The 26,450-nt window shown below is 41.3% G+C and overlaps 1 protein-coding gene and 1 non-coding gene across 2 annotated transcripts in view; one reads left to right on the top strand and one right to left on the bottom strand.

Moving 5' to 3' along the window:
* Positions 1-1,338: 1,338 nt before the first annotated feature.
* Positions 1,339-1,445, bottom strand: LOC130045854 (U6 spliceosomal RNA). Its single transcript, XR_008795623.1, has one exon. It is a non-coding gene; the product is annotated as a U6 spliceosomal RNA (small nuclear RNA).
* Positions 1,446-19,645: 18,200 nt separating this feature from the next.
* The window catches only part of CRYBG3 (crystallin beta-gamma domain containing 3), a 134,292-nt gene continuing 127,487 nt past the window's right edge, over positions 19,646-26,450 (top strand). Inside the window, exon 1 of the mRNA XM_056138592.1 lies at positions 19,646-19,932. Within this exon, the coding sequence (XP_055994567.1) occupies positions 19,784-19,932 (149 nt within the window). The 5' untranslated portion in view covers positions 19,646-19,783. The remainder of the gene's footprint in view (positions 19,933-26,450) is intronic.

Genomic DNA, 26,450 nt, shown 5'->3' with positions numbered 1-26,450 from the left:
GCAGATGATTTCTACTTAACTCTTCTCTACATTGATTACATTCATTATTTCGACAAAAGATGCACCATTATTGTTTAGAATTTTCCCCCCAACAATCAGAATTGCTGAAAAGGCATTATGAAATACTTTGTTTTCTATAGCTGGTTATGAGAATCATATAATGTCGTGCGGCCATGATAGCAGCCACACGATTTTGGATTTCTGCAAAGAGCCAGATAATTACAAGATTGGTTTCTGTCATAGAAAGATTGCATTCATCTGGGGGATATAAAGTAACAAAATATGAGATTAATACCCAAGAATAGCTGAGATCAGCACCAGGAGGATTACTCCATAATTTAGAGGCCAGCCAGGTATCCTAGAGGAAAGGGCAGTTCAGATAGAGAAGGGAGCACCAAATAAAGTATGTTTGGAGGATCCTCCCAGGAGGGGAGATGCATGTCGAAAGTAGACTATGGACTGAACATGTTTGCCACTCAATGCCTCTTTTGCAGACCACAACACCCAAAAGGAAAGAGAGAACACAGGGGATTGCCCTGCCACAGAGACAGGGGGGATGGGGGGATGGGGGTGGGAGGGATATTATCCATGGTGGTGGAAAATGGGCACTGGTGGAGGGATGGGTATCTGATCATTGTATAATTGAAACCAAAGCACAAAAAATTGTAAATCTACAACTTTAAAAAAAATAAAATAAAATAAAGGGGAAAAAAAAAAAGATTGGTTTCTGTGTGTCTGGTGTTATAGCTGTGCCAGAGAGCCGCTCGTGGTAGGCAACTTGTGACCTCAGTAGGGCGTGAAGGATGAGCCGGTACCACCCCCTTCCCATGAGACTGCAGTTGCCCCGTCACCGCCGGCTCATACCTGGCTTTCCAATAAGCTCTGAGGCGGCAGCCACCTTGTATGCGGTACAGATGCATTTCTGCCAAAAGCCGCTGGGCTTCGAGATTTGTTTCTGAGTCTATGGGGTCATGGCCATTAATCAGCTTGATCAGGAGCCAGAGAGGCCATTTGTAGGCGGCAACTCAGGGTCTCGTTGGGATGGGGAGAAAAGGACCAGCTCCACCCCCATCTGGTGAGGCCCATGTGTCTCGTCACTGCAGACCCAAACCTGACTGTCCAGTAGCCTCTGGAGGATGGTGGTCACCAGGCCGCCAGGGGAAACAGGTCAAGGCATGAAACCTATTCCTACCTGGAGTGGCCCAGCGCCAGTAACCTATTGCAGGAACAGGACGCATTTCTGCCAAAAGCCTTTGGGTTCTAGATTCGTTTCTGAGTCTCTGGCATCATGGCCATTAAGCAGTTCAATCAGGAACCAGAGAGGCCATGCCTCCAATTAAAAATATGGAATGCTTCACGAATTTGCATGTCATCCTTGTGCAGGGGCCGTGCTCATCTTCTCTGTATCATTTCAATTTTAGTATATGTGCTGCCAAAGCAAGCACCTTGTGGAGTATTTTTAACCTCTTGTTTGTCCCATTTAAAATTGTTGTACGAAAAGTCTAAATTTTTATATAAATAGTCTTTTAATCAGCTGCAATCAGAGAAAACTAAGTGAAATTTTAAAGGGTAAGCTGTTTATTAAAACAACAACAACAACAACAACATAAAACAGAACTCGAGCCAGGCAGCTCACTCAAAGAAAGGTTTGGACTGATGACTGCATGCGTGAGACCAAGTGCTCAATCCCTGTTCCTGCACCTCCCTCCACAACCAACCCACCTATCCAAGCATGGGATCACCCAGACTATACAGTCAGGTGAGGTATCACTAGAAATGGCCACTGGGCACACCTCAAATTATTCTTTGTTCTTCCTGCAAATAGTATGTCGTGGGAGAGGCCTTCTTTGACTTGGAAAATAGTAACTTCCATAAAATCATGACTTCGTATTGCCTCAAAGTCTGTGCATCCCTAATTGATACATAGTTCTGTAGTAGTATGTTTATTCCAGTAAGTAGAGCACAGCAATCCACAAAGCTTCTCAACATTATCTTCTGGGTCTACATTTAAAAGCTCGCTGAGAACTGAACTACAGGATGTACTGGCCCAACTCCAAGACTGGCCACTGGGGGGCGCGCACATGAGCTATATCTGAATAAAGTATAAAGGTTTCTTTGGTTTGTTTTTCAAAGTCTAGCATTGAAAGTAGAGGAGTTCCATTGGCCAGTAGGAACTTTAGTCCTTTACCCAGCCACATTGAATGCCTACTTAAACAAACGAACTAAAAGTCTCCACAGACATTAAATAAGAATCAGACTCCTCTTGGAGCCAAGAGATAGCATAGGAGAAAAGACACTTGCCTTGCACAGAACTGATTGAGGTTTGAATTCTGACTCTTGCCTGCTGTCGTCTGGACACTGCTGGGAGTGAGCACAGAGCCAAGGGTGGTCCAGAACACAGAAAAGGAAAATGAATGAGACTCCTGTAACATAATATTCAGAATGTTCAAGATCCTATCCAAAGCTATGAAATGCACAAAAGCTAGGAAAAGAGGATAAAAAAGCAGCTGTTGCCAATTCCATTGACAAGCCACTGGAGTTCTCAAGGATTTTACAATGGCTGTTATAAAGAAACACGCTTGAAGCAAATGGGGAGATAGAAAGTAGTTGAAAAGAATTAGAATATATATGAGGAAAACAAACTAGAACAAACAGTACAAAATAATAAATAAAATATTTTAATACATAAACTATATGATTAATAGATGGTTTTAATAAAAAAACAATGACAAAGGATGAGTTGGTGAACTTAAAGATTAATAGAAAAAATACCATCTGAATAATAGAAAAAATAAGTTTGAATTTAAAATAATTAACTGAGGAGCTAGAAAGTAGAGCATGTAGAGCAGATAGCTTGCCAACCTAGGTTCAATCCCTGTTACCCTATGTGGTCCCCTGATCTCTATCAAAAGTAAGCGCTGAGCACAGAGTCAGGGGTAAGCCAAGGAACTGTCAAGTGTGGTCCAAAATATGGGGAGAAAACATTAACAGAACCTTAAGGATCATGGAGCAAAAACTTGATGTTCATGTTCCAGGAGAAAAAAAAAGTATTTACAGAAATAACACAAAGCTTCCCAAATTTGGCCAAGGGAATTGCCTATAGTCTTAAGAAACACAACGTGAAGGCAATCAGAGAAAATGTACATTACTGCTAGGAAAACAGTGATTCAAAGCACTGCCTACTTATTTTTCATTAGGAATCAGCCCAGAAAAAAACTATACTATCTTTTAAAAATATATCATTTTTAAACTATATCATCTTTTAAAAAGCAAACAATCAATTGAGAATAATATATCCTGGGAAAAAAAAACAGGCAACAATGAGAACTGATCTACAGAACTGAACGTATCACTGCAGGAAGACAAGTGGGTGGGGATGGCATTGGGGAACACCAACCATGGTGGAAAGAAGACTCTCTAGAGGAGGTGATGCTGGGATGCCATATGCATAGTCTTATCTAACAAAATTGTAAATTACGTTGCCTCGAAGGAAAGTTTAAACTAAACTATTTTTTCACTTGGGAACCATACCTAGTGATACTCAGGGGTTACCCTTTGCTCTGTGCTCAGAAATCACCTCTATCAGGGCTCGGGGGACCATACAGGATACCTAGGATTGAACCCATGCAAGGCAAATGCCTTATTTGCTGTACTCTTGCTCTGACCCCTATTTTCAGAGAAAATGGAAATGTTAAGTGAAGGTTAATGTAATTCTGTTTATATAAAGAAATTACTCCTCAACTTTTTACCTATTCCTTCAACTCTTATTCCTTAAAGATGTCAGGATTCTAATCCTAAAGTACTTAGGCTATACTAACTTTTATGTTGCTTTAAAGAATAAGTTTAGACTGACTTTTGCATCTAGTGTGGTAGAATGAGCAATCCTTGTGCAGACAACAACTGTAAAGTCTGGACAAAAGAAACAAAAACTCTGAGGTTTTTGTAAAATTTTTAAGACTGAAGTCCCTTCTTTCTTTTGTTTTTGTTTTTTGGGTTACAGTGATGCATGGGGGTTACTCCTGGCAGTGTTCGAGGGACCATATGGGATGCTGGGAATTGAACCCGGGTCGGCTGCATGCAAGGCAAACTCCCTACACACTGTGCTGTCACTCCAGCCCCAAGACTGAAGTCTCTTGAGAAAGAATTAAAGTAAACATATTTCAGAGGGGAGTTAGAAGGCAACACTGGCATGGGATGAATTTCCCATTTTGAGGCTTCACACTGAGAACAGATCACAATGAATGGCACAGGGGGGCAAAACCCCTAAAGCAAAGCTGCCTGGTTTTGGGCCTGAATGAAAAAAGGGTATGGGACAATGAAAAGCGCTACAGAGAAGAGGAAAGCATGGGTAAGGAGGACATTCAGAGAATGGGGCTCTCAGGCTGTAAATGTAAACTTACCCGTCTCTGACTGAGCCTCAAACTATGAATAAACAAGGCAGACTCAAAACAGCCTCCCGTTAAGGATGAAAATTGAGTGGGATTTGACCTGATGTCTGGAGTGAGCAGTGCCAGGTCTACAATTTTTATCAACAAATTTAGGATACCATAAATAAAAACAATGGCAATATTCCTTGAATTAAAAAGTAGAATCATAGTCTCCACCATCTAATGCTTAACTATCTAAGAGGCGATCCAAAAATACTTGTTTGAAGAATCAGAAAACTATGACTCATTTTCAAAGAAGAAAAAGTGGAGGTCAAAAAAAGGATGAATCAAAAGAAATGATCATAAAAGGACTTGATTGCAACTCTGATAGGTCAAGGAAGTCAAAGAAAGTAAGGCAATAATAAATGAAAATAGAAAAAGAAACTAAATTCAAGAACTTATAATTACAGTAAAGGTAAAGGTAAAGGCCCGTTGATCATCGATTTGCTTGAGCGGGCCCAGTAACATCTCCATTGGAGACTTTGTTGTTACTGTGTTTGGCATATCGAATACGTCACGGGGAGCTTGCCAGGCTCTGCCGTGCAGGCGAGATACTCTCGGTAGCTTGCCAGGCTCTCTGAGAGGGGCGGAGGAATCGAACTCGGGTCGGCCATGTTGGCTGCATGCAAGGCAAACGCCCTACCCCTGTCTGGCATTAAAAATTACTGTTTAGTGCTGGAGACATAGTACAGGGTTAAGGTGCTTGCCTTACATCCTGTGGGCCCAGATTTGTGCTTCCTGCACTGCATACAGTCACCTCAGCACAGCCACATGTCGCTCCTGAGCATAGTTGGTTGTAACCCAAAAACAGAAGAAGATGAGGAGGAGGGAGAGGAGGAGGAGGAGGAAGAGGAGGAGGAGGAGGAGGAGGAGGAGGAAGAAAATATAACCACTGTGTAGGTTTAATAGTAAAATAAAAATTGCAGATGAACTAATAAACTGGAAAACTAATCAATAGAAATGTAATAGAAATTTCTTCATCTGAAGACATATTAATAAAACAACCATCTCGTGACTCTATGGGATAATGTCAAAGTTTTTTCACAGATGTAACCAAAAGTTTCACCGACAGGTGCAGAATAAATTCTTGAATAAACAGGGATCAGAGAGATAGTACAGGGGGTAGGTACTTAGCTTGCGCACAGATGTCGCCAGTTTAATACCAATATCACATATTATTCCTCATACACCTTCAGTAATGATTCTGAGCAGAGTGAGGAGTAAGCCCTGAAACACCTGGGTATGGCTTCAAATGAAAGAGGAAAAAGTATATTCATACATTAATATTAACAAGTTAATATGAATATATTAATATTGATCTGTTAATATTAATGTATTAATATATTTAATGTGTAATATATGTATATTTGTGTATATTAAATTTGATGGTTGGGCGAGAGCGATAGCACAGCGGTAGGGCGTTTTTCTTGCACGCAGCCAACATGGCCGACCCGAGTTCGATTCCTCCACCCCTCTCGGAGAGCCCCGGCAAGCTACGGAGAGTATTCACCCGCCCACACGGCAGAGCCTGGCAAGCTCCCCGTGACGTATTCCATATGCCAAACACAGTAACAACTGAAGTCTCACACTGGAGACGTTACTGGGCCCGCTCAAGAAAATCAACGAACAACGGGAGGACAGTGATTGGACAGTGAAATTTGATGGTTACACCTGGCTGTTCTCAGGGTTTCCTCCTGGTTTTGCTCTCAGGAATCACTACTGGCCAGCTTGAGGGACCATATGTGACACCATCTGGACCACATGCAAGGCTTGTACCTTACCAGCTGTACTATCTCTTCGGCCCACAGCTTATAAAAGCACAGAAAATCCCAAATAATTATACCAAAACAAACAATTAAGAAAAATGTCAAGTATATGTGATACTGTAATTTATAATAGACGTGTGGTCATTCAGCTGGTATATAGCTTGGCCTTTATCCCCAGTTCCTGACACACAGCTCCCCAAACATCTGGAATTTTCAAGGTGTTATGAGTCAAAAGTTGCCTCTTTCTTATTCACCAAATAAAGGGTGTTGGGAGGATCCTCCCAGGATGGGAGAAGCATGCTGAAAGTAGACTATAGACCAAACATGATTGCCCCTCAATGCCTCTCTTGCAAACCACAGGACCCAAAAGGAGACAGAGAGAGAACAAAAGGGAATGCCCTGCCACAGAGGCAGGGTGGGATGGGGGGAATGGGGGGATGGAGTGATGCTGGACCCGTGGTGGTGGAGGATGAGCGCTGGTGGAGGGATGAGTACTTGATCATTGTATAACTGAAACCCAAGCACAAAAATTTGTAAGTCTATAACTGTACCTCATGGTGTTTCACTAATAAAAAAAAACACATTAAAAATAAATAATAAATTTGTTATTTAAAAAAAGGTGCCTCTTGTTATGTTAATGAAATTATGAAATTAACTTATGTGAAACACCTGGATATGGATACTGGGTGCTTAGAAAACCCAACAGATACCAAGGGTAAAACTTCCAGTTCCACCCAGAGGCTTTCAGTGAGGGGATGAAGAGAGGATGAAGAAGGTATGATGGAGCAACTGTCAATGTCCATTAATCATGGATAAGTACTGAAGCCTCCATAGAGACGAAAAAGCAGAGGTTCAGAGAGCTACTAGGTAGGTGAAAGATGTTATAATTTGGGGGAAATGAAACATTTGGAGAGGGCCTGGAAGCTCTGTGCCTTCCCTCATATGATGTGCTATGCATTTCTTCCACCTGGCTGTCCTAAATTTTAACCTTTGTAATAAATCAGTCATGTTGGAGCCAAGAGATCCCCAGCACCATATACAGTCCCTGAGGCACCACCACGTATGACACGAGCATATCCCCACCACCAACAAAATAATTCCTGTACAAATGGATTTCCTGAGTTCTGTGTGCACATATATCTAGCACATTGAGCTGCAAGAGAGATGCTGGGACATCTCTGATGATTTATAGTCAGAAGCAAGGAATAACCTAGGCTTGCAGGCAGCATGAGGCGGGACTATCATGATATCGTTACATGTGACATCTGATTCCATACTGAATTACTTCGCCATGGGCCATGATGAGAGAATAGGCTAAATTTGTTTGATCTGAGGGTAAGAAGGTAGGAGAGAACAATATAATTTCTTGATACTAAAGGCTATATTCTGGTTACTTAGGACTTCAGGAAAATAGTTATATTTGTAAGAGAATTTAGTATACATAAAACATCAAACTCTTTAGGGATAATTAGATGCTTTGACTATATGTTTTCAGATGCTTCAAGGAATAAGAAGTCCTTTGTGAGCCAGAGAAATAGCTGAAAGGGCTAAGCCTAGACCTTAGATATGGGAAGGCCAGGTTTGATCCCGTCCTCCAGATGGTCTCCTGAGAATCCGGGAGAGTTCCCTAAGTACAAAGTCACAAGTAGCTCCAAAACAGAACAACAACAAAAAATTCTTTGTGCTATTCTTGAAATTTTCCAATTAGGGTGAAAATTTCAAAACAAAAGTCATCTTCAGATAAAAATAATTTTAGGGCTGGTAGACAGTTCAGATGATAGGAAGGTGGCCAGGGTTTGAACCCTGAACACTGTATGGTCTTGAGCACTGAAAAGGAACATCCACTAGGCATAGAGCCAGGTATGACAATACCCCACCCTGTTCCGAAATGTAATATAGAGCAAATGGCAGAACCAGAATAAGCAATGTTGGATAATTTATTTTCAAGGAATTGTATTGGTAAAAAAACAACAGACTGAGTACATTAATAATTGAACGCAGGCAAACCCAAGCACAAAAAAATTGTAAATCTACAACTGTACCTCATGGTGTTTCACTAATAAAAAAAAATTTTTTTTAAAAAGAGAAAAAAAATAATTGAGCGCAGGGTGACAAATGTAATTAGGTTTATTGTAAGTCACATGATTCTTTAAATAAGTAGGCATATTAGAAAATACACATTGCTGCCAATTTTTAAGCAAAACGAACCGATTATAGATCATAAAGACAAACCAGGTGACTTTCTGTATTTCACAGTAATAATAATATCAAAATGACAGCGTTTAGAGTGATTCAAGGTAGTATCTGGAAAAAAAAAAGGCAGCCTTTATAGCAATGCCATGCAGCAAACTGTTAAAGCCTTGCATACACTTGATTTTAGTCCTAAATTAGATATTTGGTCAATAGTAAAACTTTCAGCCAGATTTACTGGTCTAACCTGTCTCCCTTAGTAATTGGCAGTTATAAACTCAGACTATGTAGGTCACATAAGGATCAGTGCAACAGTCTCCCTACCTGCATAGTTCTCATGCCTTATTGCCATTTACCTTTTAATTATGCAATTATTTTGACAATTATTTTAAAGGATGTAGAGAAGAGTTCACTTAAAGGTTGTTTCATATCAACATGCCAGAATCTTTAAATATCCTTGTATGACACAGCACTTGATGATTCACAATATAGTAGCACCTACTTACTGAAATACTTCCGCTTCAAATTGAAGAAACAGATACCAACTATATGTCTATTCTTGGCCCGGTGCTATGTGTCCTCCTATTAGGTCTTGATATTGCTTTATTACTGGTGTTATAATCTGTTGCAACAGGTGTTTTAGCTTGCTTGAATTTTAAGACTGATCCATGTTTCTAGAACTATAATTTGTAAAGTCTATGACCAACTCGTGTGCAGACTGCCTGAGTTATATAGTTAGACACTTTCTTCCTTTCCCCATGTACAGATTCTCCACTGTTAATACTTATCCACACACTCCTGTGATTTGTAAGATGTCTTAGTGCTGTTTCCTTCTCTGAGACAAAATTCCTTGAGGACAGAACAGTTTTTATTCCAATCACTGAAAATGATAACTGGAAGTATTCAATAGTGCTTATTGAATAGGTGGAAATCTACACAATATAGATAGGATATATTTTTGGTTCTATGATTTATTATATTCTTCCCACAAACTTTCCCTAATCATTTTTGAAGTTGTTAAAACTAAAGGAACAGATATTCAGACAATGAAACTTGAGATTCTATCTAGATCTTTATTTTAGAAATTTCTATATTACTGTTTTGATTTTTTATGACATGTAGGCTAATTAACAGAGTTTTGAGTTAATATGTGAAACAAATGTTAAAACTATCTTGTGAAAAAATTTTAAAACTATCTTTGTGATAGCTTCACTGGGAAATAATTTTACCGATAGCTAGTTGCTAAATTCTATTTAAACTTGTATTTTTTCTAAACTTAAATATGTTTTAAAAACCTAGTATTATATATACAAAATAGCCTTCAGTGGTGGGAAGAACTGGAATGAAAATGGAAGACTTAAAAAGAATAAGATAGGGGCTGGAGCAATAGCACAGCGGGTAGGGCGTTTGCCTTGCACGTAGCCAAACTGGGTTCGATTCCCAGCATCCCATATGGTCCTCTGAGCACTGCCAGGAGTAATTCCTGAGTGTAGGGCCAGGAGTAACCCCTGTGCATCGCTGGGTGTGACCCAAAAAGCAAAAAAAAAAAAAAAAAGAAGATAATTTTCATTAGCCTTAGGTGACATGTGATTGGTACTTTATTTATAGAAACCTATTCTATACTTTGGTATGGTCACCATTTGATAAGGTTCATAGTTGGTCAGGTAAAGTGGAGTTCCTTTTGAAACAGATGGTAATGCATCCTCATATTTTAATTACATAAAATTAATATAAACTAAGTTTATGAAAACAATGGTTTCATTTATTATCTTCTATAGTTGATAACATATTATCTGACTATGTTTTGGGTAGTCATACTTATGTGAGAAGTATACTGCATGGCTCCTAAAAGCCCTTATTTGGGAAGTTGAAAAGTAAACAAATAGAGAATGAATGAAATATAAGAATTGTAGGTAATCGTATCTTTTGTTCTCTGGTTTGTTTTGTTTGGAGCCCAAATGCAGCAGTACTCAGGACTTGCTATGGGCTCTGCACTCAGGGATCACTCCTCACAGTGTTCAGGGGACCATGTGAGGTGCCAGAGATCAAATCCAGGATGGCCTAGTATAAGGCAGGCACCCTGTCCACTGAACTCTCTCCAGCCTCTGTTCATATTTTTCTCTAATCCTAGGCTCCCTCTTCTGCTTCATTCATATTTCCATCTATTGGTAATTTATAAAAACAATTACTTTCACTTTATAGTGTTCTTTAAAACGTGGCAATGTTGGGGCTGGAGTGATAGCACAGCGGTAGGGCATTTGCCTTGCACACGGCCAACCCGGGTTCAATTCCCAGCATCCCATATGGTCTCCTGAGCACTGCCAGGAGTGATTCCTGAGTGCAAAGCCAGGAGTAACCCCTGAGCATCGCCAGATGTGACCCGAAAAGCCAAAAAAAAAGTGGCAATGTTGCTTTAGATTCATTTCTTTTTAAGACTTAATTTTCTTTCATGATCTTTTTAAATCAGCTTGTCATATACAAAATAATTCTCTTGAAATATTTATTTATATCCCATTAAGGTGATTAGTTAGGAGCTAAGAGACACTCTCTTCTATTCATTTAAAAAAAAAAAGGTTGGGACTGGAGCAATAGTATATTTACCTTGCATGCGGCTGACCTGAGTTCAATCCCTGGCATTCCATATTGTCCCCCAAGCACCACCAGGAGTAATTCCTGAGTGTAGAGCTAGAAGCAACCCCTGAGCATCACTGGGTGTGACCCAAAAAGCAAAAAAAAAAATCTTGTTACAGTAGGAAGTAAACTATAGCCATGAAAATAGACCCCAATGCATGAGTCTGCATATAGAAGTGAGTTGGCTAAAGGAATATTGGTACTCTGGTGATAAGTGTGGTGCCAGGGTATTAAAATTCCTATGACAGTAATTTTAACACTCTTGCAAATCCTTATGCCTATATTTAAAATATGACTGTTAATATAAGGTTAATATTTGAGTAGTAACTTACTGAAGGTTTGTGAGAAGTTCATTTTGCTTGTTGTCTTTGGCTGGAGCGATAGCACAGCGGTAGGGCGTTTGCCTTGCGTGCAGCCGGCCCAGCAGAGCCGGGTTTGATTCCTTTGCCCCTCTCAGAGAGCTGGCAAGCTACGGAGAGTATTTCCCCTGCACAGCAAAGCCTGGCAAGCTCCCCATCACATATTCAATATGCCAAACACAGTAACAAGTCTCATGATGGAGATGTTACTGGGCCCGCTCGAGCAAATGGATGAACAATGGGAGGACCGTGACCATTGTCTTTGGCTATGTAAAGTGCTTCTGAAGCATTTAGTCAACACGGATGATAAAAGTGTTGCACTGGAATTACTATATTCAGTTAACAAAGTACTTTATATAAATTAATAATAATAAGGTATTATTATTATTAAAAAAATAACAAAATGTGTCCACATAAAATAATACTTTACTGCATATTTTGTATTGGAAATATAAAAAGAAAGATAAAACCCCTTAACATCTTTTGGGACACTCAGTCTCATTCATGAAACACTGTAGCAGAGGTCATTTCTAGAGGGTATAGAAAGGGTAGATTTATCAATAGCACCAATACCTATCTTCTTGTCTTCTGTTACTACTGAAAACTTGAGGGGCTGGAGCAATAGCACAGTGGGTAGGGTGTTTGTCTTGCACGTGGCTGACCCAGGTTCAATTCCCAGCATCCTATATGGTCCCCCGAGCACCGCCAGGAGTAATTCCTGAGTTCATGAGCCAGTAGTAACCCCTGTGTATTGCTGAATGTAACCCAAAAAGAAAAAGAAAAAAAAAAAGAAAACTTGACTGGGGAAATGAAAGAAGTATTTCAGTTGGTAGACTAGACCAATGAAAATATTTGATGTAGGATGCTTTTGTTCATTATTTGAAAAATCAAAAACTTGATTTCCCAAAAAGATGAATTTGTATCAATATTGTTAAATGGAAAATGGGATCATTGAGAAAATTATATGCCACATTTCTAAAACATCAAAATTATACCATCCATAGCTTTATAAACTATATAGTTTTGTCCCTATCTTTAGTAATATTTCAAAATAAAAGTATCTTGGAAGTTTTATGTTGTATTACATATGGACCATGTAAAACATTTGTAGATAAGTATGTCAAATTGGTATTTATAGGGGTATTCAGTCCTTAATCATCCCAAATTAAAGGGAAGTGCATAGGCTTTTATTCTACCCCATACAAAGAAAACCATGTAAGAGAAATGATATTAATCTCAATTTTAGATTAGGTAAAAGATCCATGTGAAAACTGGCTCATATGACCTGACAGCAAGCATCATTTCCAGCTGCTTTCTCTCTCTAATCAAAGCACGTGCTCACAACAGCAGCTGCCTTCACACCTTGATTTTAAACTGTCTGTTTCTAACAACTCAAACCAGGAACACATATGAGTTAGAGAACTCGGGCTTCTGGGACATGTATGTTCTAACTCTAAAACATCAAAATAAAGAAAAAAAGGAATTCAAAACTAATTCCCTCTTCATAGGCAAAAACCGAGTCTTTGTCTATGTTTTTGTCTATGAAGCTCTAATTGCTTTTCCATTTAACATTACCATAGAAAAATTTAGAAATTTCCATGAAATTATTATTTATAGAACAGAGCTATTAAAAATTATAAAACATCAATGCATAATACAGTATATAGCTTATTTATTCAGATGAACTATTTTTGGAAAACAATATAAGATATGAACTTGATATGAATTTCTCATGTAGCAGTAAATTTGTTCTGAATCATCATATGTGTCATGCTTATGAGCTACATAATAGGAGTTAACACCCTAAAGAGGAGGACTTTATATTTTTGATGGCATTTTCCTCAAAGGCACATCAAACTAAATTCAAACTCTTGGCATGAATATAACTGTTTTGGGAGCCACGGTATATCTAAGTTTGTCAAGTATATTCTTCTACTATATATGCTTTTAAAAAGATAATGGTTTGTTCCTGTACTTGTACAACCACCAAGTTATGGGCAGAATCCAAATGCCCAACTATGTATGAATGGATCAAGAAGTCATGGTATTTGAACACAGTGGAATATCACGCAGCTCTATGAAAGAACAAATCATGCAATTTGCAGCAACAGGGGTGGAACTAGAGGTTATCATGTTGAGTGAAGTCAGTCAGGAAGATAGGGGAAGGATGCAGAATAATGTCTTTTGCATGTGGGACTTAAATATACAAAGCAAAGCAGTGAAAAAGGGCCAAAGACAACACATAGAGAATACTGATCCACACAGTTGACTTGTGGGACGATCCTGAAAGGGAGGGGAATTGAGGATGAGGGAGATGAACAAGGGTGGTGATGGACATAGTGTTGGAATTATGTGCAAGTGAAACCATTATTAGCAGTACAGTAAATCACAGAATCTCAGTGAAAAACAGTGGTTTGGGTTTACTCCAATTCTGAAATCTGCATTTGAGCCCAAGATACCAATGTACTGTATCCGTCTCCCTTTCTCTCTTTCTCATATTTCCTAAGTGGAATTATTTTTTCAAAAAACACAGTGATGGGCTGGAAAGATAGCACAGTACTTAAGGTTGGCCTTGGCACCACTTATGGCCCTTTGAGCCCCACCAGGAGTGATGCCTGAGCTCAGAGCAAGGTGTAAACCCTAACCACTGTAGTATCTGACCCAAAAAATGAAAATAAAAATAAAAAACAAAACCAAGAAAACAAAGAACCAATGGTTTTGTGAGGACAAGTTTTGCAGTTTGTTTGGGAAGTAAATATTTAATTGTTTAGTTTTATTAAAGAATTCATTTTTTATTGTTTAAAAAAAAGTAAAAGATCTCTAAGTCAGGGTAACAACAGAATTTAAATATTAAGAGATGTATGTTTGAGAGATCTGAAATGTCCACATGTTCTGCACAGAAAAGCAATACAATAAAAATTTCGTGCATCCCATAGAAGTCTGAATAACCAATTACTTAAAAATTTCACCATCTGCTCTCATTGAAGCTGCAAGACTGAAGCATTTTCCAGCGTTACAACCATGATAATTAAAATGTAACAGAATGAGAAATGCTAACATCCTTTCCACCCTTTTTTAATTGCTGTGGTGGTTTTTAATGAAAACTTGAGCCATACAAACAAAAAGAGGGGAGGATATTCACCCCCACCCCCACCTCATCTTCTAATTGAGCTCTTAGATCCGTAATAGGTTTTTGCTGCCCTGGGCAGCATGACATCGCCTCATTTGGCCACTCACAGCGATTATTCTAGGAGACAGCTAGTGAAGTGCCCCAATCCATCTGCTTCCTTTTCATGGACTGGTGCCTTCCTGGATGTTGACAGCTGTCTTAATAGTCCTCACCACCTGCTACATAGTAAATACTGTGCCGTAAGATACACAAAAGTTTATCCCTCTTGGTGAAGTGTTCAGAACAAAAAGCTTAGCGTTTCTAAACTTCCCTTGCATCCTTGTCTGAAGGCATCAAGGATCTGTACTTTTCAGGACTATTGTGCTTTGGGAGTGGTAAACCAGTCACTGTGTGATAAACTTAAGAGTTTTCTTATATATCAAATACTATTGAATATCAGTCTTTCGGTCAAAGTAGCAGCATCACAGGTCACAGAAGAGTGTTTAAAGACAATTGTCACTTTTAGAGTGCCTTTGCTGAACTTCATAAATATAAATATTTATATGAGCAAAGGAAGCTTTCCCCTTTTGTTTTCTCTTTGTTCAACTGTTACCACTAAAATTACTTCTTGAGGAAAAAGACCTGCTTAGATTTATCATTATGTTTCCAAAAATATGAATGTGTCTGACACAAAGTCTGTAGAGACAGATTTGGGGCTAAAGAATTTTATAATATGGGGGAATCTTTAAATAAAAATTTTTAAAAGAATAAAAATTATATACATGAATTAAAATCATGCAGATATCCATTTTCAAAGATTGTTCAATATTATAAAAATCGAAAATTAACTATTCTTTGTACATATATGTATATTGTTTTCAATTAGTTGTGTGTTGTAAGTCCAAAATACTTTTTAAATAAAACTCTAATTAGTATCTCCAATAGTTTTTATATAATAATAACTTTCTAATATAATTATATATATTTTTAAATCATGGTAAGCATTCTATCTTTAATTTTGTTGAGTGCATTTATTATAATAGAAGGACTAAGTAAAAATGTGGCACCCATTATACACTTGTTTATGGTACTGCTATAGATATGTGGTGTCCTACAAGTAAAGGTCTCAAATTCTATTTCACATTATTTTCAAAAGTTTTATGCACTTATAGTTATACAAATTGTATAAACTGCATTATTAGGTATATTACTGTTATGAGAGTATTAACCCAATTAGAAGTGGTGTGTGTGTGTGTATGTGTGTATGCGTATGCCACACCTGGTGGTGCCAATGGGCTCTGAGCTTAGAGGCTGCTCCTGGCTGTGCTCAGGGTTGAACTTGGGCCTCTTGTGTGCAAAACATGTTCTCCAATTCATTGAACAATCTTTCAACTCTAGGAGTGATTCTTCCTTTTGCAATGTCTTCTGATACCTGGAAGAGTTTTCTACAAGTCATCTTTTTTATTAGTGCTAGAAAGCTTAAGGTAAGTTTGTGTCTGGAGAGATCTCTTTTCTTGCATCTTGAGTGCAATATTTGGTGAGTAGCATTATGGACAAATTGGAATTCAAGTTATAACTATACTTTGGACAGGCTAATAGCCACATGAATACACTCCATCAAATCTAGATTAAATGTATTTTTATATGAAATTCCCCAGGAGAACCTAAAATTCCTCTAATAACTTAAATGTCAAATGACTACAGGAGAAATGGGATGACACAAAAATTCAAGTGGAAAAAGAATGTGGTGTTAATTAACTGCAGTTAAAATACTGATTTTTGTAAACTTTATAAATAAAGGACTAAGGTTGGGGATGTGACTTAGCACTTAAGACGCATGTCTCGCATGTGTGAGGCTCTAGTTCAGTTTCCTGTACCACAAAACCCAAAAACATCCCCTATGATCACATTGCTGAGTTCACAGTGGAAGAGATTATACCAGTGAAGTGCCCTGAAGCATAAGCTTTATGGTAAATATGCTTCTGCTGTAGCTGCTTAATGTCTGTAGAATAAATGAATAGATGGTGGAGGGAATAGATGAAGACAATCATGCTGAATATCTCTAAGATCCTTACAACTCGAAAACCAGACATTTTTACACACTTCCTAATGCAGTTGTAGAACTTAGTACTATTAGAAATTTGTTATGAATTCTGAATATCAGAGTGTAAGACATCTAGAAAACTGATAAGTGTTGGTAAAGTAAATAAATGAAAATTCAGAGGGTATTTTTCAGTGATTCAATTTTTATAGGCAAAGTTTGTCTTGTGGGATGAAGGATACCTTTTGTATTTAAAATTTATTTGCTCAACCACAGGGCAGGGGCTTGAGTTAGATGATTATTATTCGCTTCATAAAGTAGTTGCTTTTGGAAAATAAATATATCATGTGTCTGTCTTGGCCCATCTGATCAATTTACATTACACCTTTTTAAGTTCATGAAGAGGAGGGATTAAAGCTGACTGGACATTAACTTTACACTATTCTGATTGCCACTACGAACTCTGTAGGACTTTTTAACTTTAAAGATTTTACACTGCATAATTCTGATGCCTTATTACTGAGGTGAGAGGCTATTAAAAATGTGAGGACTATTACAATATTCTTCTGAGAGCTATTTCTTTTAGAGAAATTTTTATTTTGGGAGATATACTATTAGTTAAAACAATACTTCGGTAGTAGATCTTGCTGGCTCCTACCTGCTTTCACGCCTGTAAAACATCCTGAACTATCTACCTTTGCATCAGTATTAAAGATCGGGTCTACTTTGGTTCCAGTTGAAGTATGGAATGTATCTTGTAGTCATTTGACATCCCTTTGGGAAGATAACTATTCTCCAGGACTTCAAGCTGGAGGGAATACTTCATATTCTCTTTGCTTACATACCTAGACTTTCTGGTAAGGAGGTCTTTAAAAAAGATATTTTCCTAAAGCAGTAAGATTAGAATTGGGAATTTATCTTATTCTGATATATTTATTCTGGTTTTTTGCTGTTTCCTCCAACTCACAGAGGAGAAAAGATTAGCAAAAGACAAGTGTTAGCCAATCTTGAGGAATAGTTTAAGAGGAATCCATTTGGAAGAAATTTATCTAACTTGGACAGATTAAACAAAGTCAACAAGAAGTAGGGGAAATGGCCTGGACTCTCCTGGGATTAGTAAAGGTTGGGTGTTTCTGGAGCTAGAGATGACAGGGAGGATGAAAGCCACCATTTGGTGCTGGAATGACAGCCAGTGTACCTATCAGCAACCTTCTTTGCCTTCAGGACCTGTAACCAGAGGAATGATGGCAGTATCCCTTTCTTCCCCTTGGCCAACTCAAAATAGTCCATCTTGGATATTTAATTTCATCTCACTTACCTATATAAGATTTTAAAATAAATAAGCATGCCTTATTCTTTCTTTAATTTCTTTGCCCTCTGAGGGATGATTTGGCTTTATCACACACTGACAAACCTAAACACCTGGGCTCAACAGGCTATATATGTTTTCTGTACTTACCAATCGGAGAGCCTGGCAAGCTACCGAGAGTATCTCGCCCGCAGGGCAAAGCCTGGCAAGCTCCCCCGTGACGTAGTCAATATGCCAAACACAGTAACAACAAGTCTCACGATGGAGACGTTACTGGGCCCGCTCGAGCAAATCGATGAATAACGGGAGGACCATGACCGTGACCGTACTTACCAATAGGTTATAAAAACTTAGAAAGGCAATGACAATGTACGAGTGAATTAAGTCAGACAAAAAAGGACACATATTGCATAATACTACTTATATAATAAATCTAAATCAGTCAGACGCCGGAGAGATAGTAAAGTGGTTAAGGTGACTGCCTTGCAACCAGTCAATCCCTGATACCATATGTCTACTCCAGAGCACTGCCAGGAGTGATCACTGCACACAGAGCTGGAGTAAACCCATATTCAGGTGCGGTCCAAACACTAGGGAAAAAAAAGTCAAATACATAGAAGCAGAAAGTAGAATAATGTTTGCCAGGTGGGAGGGGAAAACTGGGAGGTATTAGTCAAAGGGTTTAAGGTTTCAATTACATAAGATGTAGTTATGTACAACATAGTGCCAATACAGTTAACAATACAGCATTGTATACTTTTCAAGAGGGCATATCTCATGTTCTGTTTTAATAATAATAATAATAATGACAGAAAGGATCTGTTTTGGAGGTGATGGATAGATATGTGGCATACATTATGGCAATGGCTTATGAATATATATGGTCTATCTGTGTATGTCCAGACATTTGTATGTCAATTTCTGTAAACCAAGAGAATCCACACTTTCTTTAGACATTTTAAAACAAATCCTAAGAATTTTTTTGTTTCCAAATTTCAGCAATACTATGTAATGACTATCTCAAGCACTTACAAGTTTGAATCATACTTGTTTGTGCTGTTTTTTGCAAGAAGGTTCCCATAATAGTTTTTCACATGGAGAGTAAGATATTTAAAATGCTTTGGGGTTAGGAAAAATTACTCCACAGTTAAGCCAGTCAAGCAAGAAAGGTAGTTGACAGACCTAGAGAGGCATCCATGGCCCCACTTCTGAGACTACCCTGAATAATCCAGGTGGAAACTGGTTCTACAGTAGTTACTGCTTAGTTTTAAAAGGCTGCAAAGCGCACCCGGTCCTGCAGTTGACCCAAGTGTTCTCACAAACCTTCCTTGATAAAGGTCTTTCAAAAATCTGAAGACTATTTCAGTACACTGGACTGTGGGAGAGGAAACAAATCAGCAAGAGAAGGTAAAAACTTTGAGCACGAAGTTCCAATAGGCGGCAGCTTGAACTTGTTTGGCGGGAAGCCCGGAGTCAGGAGTCTGGAAGCTGAGCGTCCCCACCTCCGGGTCTCAGGCCCCCAACGTCCTGCTGGGACCCCAGCCAGCCCCGGCGGCGGGGCTGTGGCTGTGGGCGGGGCTTCGGCTTATGACCCCGCCCCTGGGCGTGCCCTTTGGGGCGGGGGGCGGAGCCCGCACAGCTGGCAAGAAGCCGCGCGCGGGGAGCGACGGGGCGGTGGCAGTGGGCGGGGCTTCAGCGTATGGCTCCGCCTCTGGGCGTGCCCTCGGAGGCGGGGGGCGGAGCCCTTGCAGCGGGCGAGCAGCCGCGCGCCGGGAGCGCGTCCCGCCCGCCAGCCAGCGCGTCTGCCGCCCGGGATGGACTGAGTCGCGGCGGCGGCCCGCGTCGAGTCGGTCGTGGCCCGGCACCGGGTGCCGTTGCGCGGGGCCGGGCTCCGGGTAGCAGGACTCGTTCCCCCAGACACTTGTCCGGCTGGCAGCCGCGCTCCGGGGAGATGTCCGGGGGCCGGAGGAGGGGCGGCGCCCCTTGGCACAGCTTCTCCCGGTTCTTCTCAGCCCGCAGTCCTTCTCGGGACAAGGAAGAGGAAGAGGAGGAGAGGCCGGGGGCCGTCCCGCCGCCCGCTCCGACCCGGGCAGCCGCCAGGTGGGCGCCGCCGCCGGGGATTCGGCGGGGTCTCTGCGCGCGGACTCGCGGACCCGCGGGCAGGGGCGGGGAGGGGAGGGGGGTTGTCCTGGGCCGTCGGCGGCTCCCGAGGGTCGCTCTGCCTGTCACCCGCCGCTTTCTGTTCCCCTTCCTCCCTTGCTCAGATTTCCTCCGTGCCGCCCCGCTCCCCTTGCCTGGCTTTCAGAAGTCGGGGTGAAGTTGGTGACGCGGGGCGCCCGTCCAGCCCGAGCTCTCCTTCCTGCCTCCCCCGTCCGGTGTGGGATTCGCTGCCGGCCACTGCGCGACTCCCCAAGATCGGGGGGGGGCACGAGCGAGTCACCCCCTCCCCGCCGCCCCGCTCCCAGTCCCCCAACCCCGGCGGCGTCCGGCTAAGAGGGGCGCGATCTGAACCCCCTCCGGGGTGGCCAGGGCAGCTGGTGAGAGCCTCGTCACCCGTCCACTGGGCTTTGGTCCGCGGCTTGAAACTTTCTCAAAAAAGAGCCTGGGACAAGCTTGTGCGTGATTCTGCGCTTCCCAAGTTTATCCCAATTACAAAGTAAACTCCTGCGTTGTGTTTACCTGTGTGCCAGGACATTGAAATGCCCTTCTCCCCCCAACCCCCCGGCCAGCTCTCTCCTGGGAAACGTGACCAGTCCAGATTCCAGAAGCCAGCACTTCTGAGTTCGGTCGGTTTCAGTGCGGAAACCTGCGCCTCGGCTGTCACCTTTTCCTCCTTCCACCACTTTGCTGCCGGGCTCGAGAAGCCTCCCCCGCCCCCATGTGTCATTAAAAAAAAAGGCCCTCCCAGAGCCTTGTCAGCCTTCCTGAAGGAGGAAGAGGGGTTAAAAGAGTTCCAGTTTGCTATTAAAAGTTAGGATGAGCAAAGAGGTTTGCACTGCCTCCTCCAAATTGCCCTGGAAGAGTGTAACTCATGTGTCTGGAAGGACGCAGGAAACGATCTTTCATGCCGGATTTTAAAGATTTCTTGGAGAGGTTTGAAAGAAAATGGATAGTAAGCTAAGAACTGTTAACTGCCACAGAGCAGAGCTGGTGCCATTACTGTCCACATTTGGTGCCTTGATTCTGGTCAGTTTATATGTTCCTTGGTTTCCCTTCTTGGGAAATATTTCCAGTTTGATCGGCTGTTGATAAAGTGCTCCACCCTTCCAAGAAATACCTGCTGTCACTTGGTAGACTTCTCCTGGAAAGTTTCACCTATTACTGCCCCGGCTGTTAAATGGAGAATTTACAATTCCAAGTTGCACAGTAGTTAAAAATAGTTTTGAAGTCTGACAGGGCTCAACCATAATGTCAGATCTGCTGGTGTGGGCAGACAGCCTGTTTGTTCCAGCCATCACTGGACCGACACTACTGACAATCTTGGATAACGCGGCAGGCAGTTTTTAGACAAAACCCCAAGTAGACTCAGCTGGGGAAGGTTCAGTGTTGAAAGGAGTAGGCAGGCCACTCCAGGTTCTTCTCAGAAGTACCTTAAAGCCCTGGTGCCTTTCCGCCCTCATCTGGCTGCTAGCCCCCTTTCTGTTCTCTATTCTGTGTGGAGGTGACCCCTGTAGCAATTAGTCTCTTGTTGGCTGCCTCTCTTCTGTTTTTATCTCCAGTAAGCGCAGATTCTGGCTTGTTGAGGATAAAAATTTTAATTGTGCTTCTATGAACACTAATTTTGTGCTCATCTCTTATAGAATTTGCCAGATGTTAAGGGGATCACAGATAACCTGTGGGCGTTTTTGTGGTTTTAAATGATCTTAAGTCTTTCTTTTCAAGGATGTAAACATACACAAAGCCTTTATTGAAAGTTTAATGCAACAAATGGAGCCCCTTAGAGTTACTGAATGTCCTGGTAACACAACACCCTGGTGTTAAGAAGAATGAAAACAGAATTGCAGCTTGTCACAGAGGTCTTATTTGAAAATGAAGGGTATTCTGGTGGCTGTAAAAAAACTTGTAATATTTTAAACATTTTATTTCATTTTAATCACTGTGGAAAATGGTTAGTCTCAAGCCAGGCTTACCATTTGTGTTGGTCTTTTTCCCTTTTTGTATTAGTGATTTTACCCTCTGGAGTGGTGATTTTAGATGCAGAGGCTAGACTCATTGTACACTAGGCTCCAGTGCTTGGTGTGGTGGGTAGTCGCTGGGAAGGTGACTAAGCAAAAGGAGTCCTTTCAGGGAACTGGAAGAAGCTGAGAAGACAACTTGCAGACATCAGTACTAGCACCTGTGTCTTGTATCTTGCTCTTAATAATTTATCAGGTGCTTTTAGCATTACCACACTAACAGCTCCGCAAACCTGTATCAGTATTCCCATTTCACTGCAGAAAGAAACTTGACTGAAGTTGCATAGGCACTTTTCAGTCACTGAACAAGCGGAAGCTACTAAGCTACCGCTGCAACTTGGAGGCCCCATAACACACGTAAAGGATTGATGTCCACATTGTGGTTTCTCTTGTATACTCAGAGTGAAATGCAGGTGCCTTCAGCTGATTGAGTCCCAGGTGCAGCATCACAGATGCCCCCTACAACTGCTCCAGGAGTCATCCCTGAGCACTGCCTCGTGTGACCCAATCCCCTTCCCCAACTTGCCTTTCTAGTTTTCATTTCTGCACTTGTATTTTTGACTTATATAAATATATGCCTCTCGGAGATCCCGGCAAACTACCGAGAGTATCCTGCCCACACGGGCAGAGCCTGACAAGCTCCCCGTGGCGTATTGGATATGTCAAATATAGTAATAACAACAGGTCTCATTCCTCTGATCCTGAAAGAGCCTCCAATCATTGGGAAAAGACGAGTAAGAAGAAGTTGCTAAAATCTCAGTGCTGGGAGGAATAGAGATGTTACTGGCACCCGCTTGAGTAATTCTACGATCAATGGGATGACAGTGACAGTGACAGTACTGACTTGATGCATTTTATTATGTAATTTATTTATATAAGTACAGACACAATATTGGACATAAATTCTTTATGAACACACTCCCTTGATAATACCTGAAGGCCAGAATTAACGACCAGTGAAAGTACAGCTTTATCCTGACATTTTTTGGGTTCTGCAAAATGCATATTGACAAACTAGTACAAATAGGATTTTATTTTATTTATTTATTTTTTACTTTTTGGGTCACACCCGGCGATGCTCAGGTGTTACTCCTGGCTCATGCACTCAGGAATTGCTCCTGGTGGTGCTCAGGGGACCATATGGGGTGCTGGGAATTGAACCTGTGTCCGTCATGTTGGCTGCATGCAAGGCAAACGGCCTACCCACTGTGCTATCACTCCAGCCCCCAAGTAGGATTTTTAAAGGTTACTGGTTATATGCTCTGTAACCATGCCATGATTTAGGTTTTCCAGTATTTCTGTATTTGAGCCAAATAGGGGATTGCTGGAAAAGGGCCTTTTTCCTTTTTCCTGTGTGTGTTGAGTTTGCTGCTGTTCTCAGTAACTCTGAGCGATTAAAGGAGGCCTGTTACCATCGAGGCTGTGTATATGAGGGTTCTGGTGTGGGCTCTTGAACCCCTTGTCAGTATTGGGTCAGTATTCCAGTTCTGGGAAGTATTTGTATTTATTTCATATTATATGGTAAATAAAGGTTTCACTAGGTGTCTTTATAGGAAAGTTGAGAACTGGATTCTGGATCACAGTTTGAAATCATTGCTTCATTATTAAACTCAGCTAATGAGCCCCCAATTAATGGATTCATTAGAAGTCATAGGGAAGAGATCAGAGGATTTTCAGGGTTGGTATGTTTTTGACTGAACATCTAGGACATTGAGCGGGGGGGTGTCTCAAGAAATAGAAAATTTAATCAGGAAGGGGCCAGAGAGCTAGTACAAGGGGTAGGGTGATTGCCTTGCACATGACAAACCCAGATTTGATCCCTCGCACCTCATATGGTCCTCCGAGAGTGGCCCCCAAACAAACAAAAAAGAAAAGGTAACCAGGAAGATGGAGCTTTCTAGGTGAGCAGAGTCTGTAATGGGTTATTTTCTGTTGTATATTAGTAAGTGAAAGAGACAGTCAGAAATCAGCCATATGGAAATCTCTAGACAGTGGCTTGCTATTTAAAATTTAGAGAGTTTTGCAAATAAAAAAAACCAGCCCCCTAAAAACCCATTAAGCAGACACAACTTGTGGCCTTTGGAGGACACCCACTTTTTCATTTTCTCTTTGGTTGGGGGGCACATATGGTAGTCAGCTCAGGTTTTACTTCTGGCACTGTGCTCAGGAATCACTCCTGACAGCTGTGTGTGTGTCTGTGGAGGGGGGAGAGGCAGATGGAAGGGGGATGGGTGGGAGGGACCATATGGGATGCTGGGGATTGAAATTGGGTGTCTTACTTGCTATACTATTGCTCCAATCCCTTTATTAAGTGAAAGGTTTGCTTTCACCTTTCCCCCCCTATATTTTATATATATATATATATATATGTATGAACTGTTAATACAATTTGTAGCAAGCTTCCTACCTGGGCCAGTCCTCCGAGGTTGGAAGCTGGCTACAAGTGGTAGAGGGGGAGAGGCAGTTAGGATAGAGAAGTCCGCTATGACAGTGATAGCTGGAAATAATCACTCTGCAAGAACTGAGTGCTGAAAGTAGGTGAAGGGATGAACTTGAGGAACGCTGGGGTGGTGGTGGTGGTGGTGGTGGGAAGGGACATGGATGGTGGGAAGTGTACACTTGTGAATGGAAGGGTTTTGGAACATTGTATGACTGAAGCCCAATGGCAAACAACTTTGTAACTGTATCTCATGGTAGTACTGTAGTACGTCCTCTTGTTGTTCATCTAGCTCCAGCAGGCACCAGTAATGTCTCCATTGTGAGACTTGTTGTTACTGTTTTTGGCCTATCAAATATGCCACAGGGAGCTTGCCAGGCTCTGCCATGTGGGCAGGTTACTCTCTGTAGCTTGCTGGCTCTCTGAGAGGGACGGGCGAATCAAATCCTGGTCGAAGGCCACCTGGAACAAAGGAAGGGCGCGCATTTGCTGCCTGAGCCCATGTGCTGCTTGCGCCCACGTGGCCGAGCACATGTGGTTCCTGAGCACATGTGTCGCCCGCATCTCCCCTCTTGAGATGTGTACTTTCATGCTTTCATGTCTAACTTTACTCTCTCACTCCCTCTCCCTTCCTCCATACCTAAAAATCCTCCAAATAAAATCTATTTACTTCAAAAAAAAAAAAAATCCTGGTCGGCCATATGCAAGGCAAACGCCCTACCCTTTGTGCTATAGCTCCAGCCCATCTCATGGTAATTAAGTTAATAAAATAAAATGAATTTGTAGGGCTTGCCTTCAAACAAAATAAGTAAAATGAATTTGAGCTAACATTTGGAACACAGGAGGGGCTCACAAAGATGAGGTCAGACGTTATATCAGAAACTGGTTGCACTTCCTCCTGGGCAGGGTATTTGCCATATCTAATTTAAATAATTCCATTTGCTGTTGGTTGCCCAGATGACCAGAGGTTGAGCACTTTAGTTGTATTGTTTGTGCATAGTTGATTTGGTGTCCTGGAGATTGCAAATCCTAATGTGTCAACTGGGATCCAGGTGGTGAATGGCGCAGTGCTGTATTGGAACTGGAGGTGTCATACCTGCAAGGTAGGAGTCGGGGAATTTATCCCAGAGCCTGCCTTTCAGTTAATTGAAATCTCACCTTCAGCCTGGCAGCTTGGTGCACGTATCACTGTGCAGACAGTTGGGGAACCTGAGGGTGAGGGGCGTGCTAAATGGTAGAAACTGTTGATATCTTGGGTGGAATTCTTGATTGAACTGGGGGATCCTGTCCTTTGCCAAGATGTTTGGCATTTGTGACCCCACTTACTAACCTCCTAATTGCCAGTCCTCCAATCACCGAGATAACCCAAACACTACCACTTTGGTGGGAGGAAGGGTGGTACCATTCCCAATGGAGGACGGTTTACCCTGAATGGGAAGGGTAAGTTTTAGAGGTAGGATTAGAATACAGACCTTTATATTTTAGGACAAAGACCTTTTTTTCTGCTTTTGCTCAACAAGAGTATCTGGATTGTGCTCTTTCAGAACTTTGTGGGGGAAGGTGTTGGGCCATAAGAATTGGTGCTCTGCATTTACTCCTGGCTTTTTACTTGGGGATCACTCCTGGTTGGGGGGGTACTCAGGGGACCACATGTGGTGCTGGGGATTGAACTTGAGTCAGTTGTGTGCAAGGCAAGCCCCTTACCTGATGCTCTACTCTCTTTCTGGCCACCAGAACTTTTAGGTATGTGTGTCAGTTGATCTTTCCTTATTATGTTCCAGAATGGTGACAATGTGACCACTTTAGAGAAATTTTTTGTGGCTTTCACTTTGAGTAGCCAATATAGTGTTTGATATTGATAGGTTAGACAGATCATTAAACTCAGGGACATTCCGCTATACCCAACTAAGGTGAAGAGTTAATTGATGGAACATTTACTGGTATTCACTCCAGGTAAGAGTAGCAAATGCCTGACTACCAGTTCTCATAATAAATGTGTACCTTTC

Source organism: Sorex fumeus, unplaced genomic scaffold, assembly GCF_029834395.1.
Source record: "Sorex fumeus unplaced genomic scaffold, SorFum_2.1 ptg000129l, whole genome shotgun sequence".
NCBI lineage: Eukaryota > Metazoa > Chordata > Mammalia > Eulipotyphla > Soricidae > Sorex > Sorex fumeus.
Note: the sequence above shows the minus strand (reverse complement) of the source record. Positions and strands in the feature narration are given on the sequence as shown.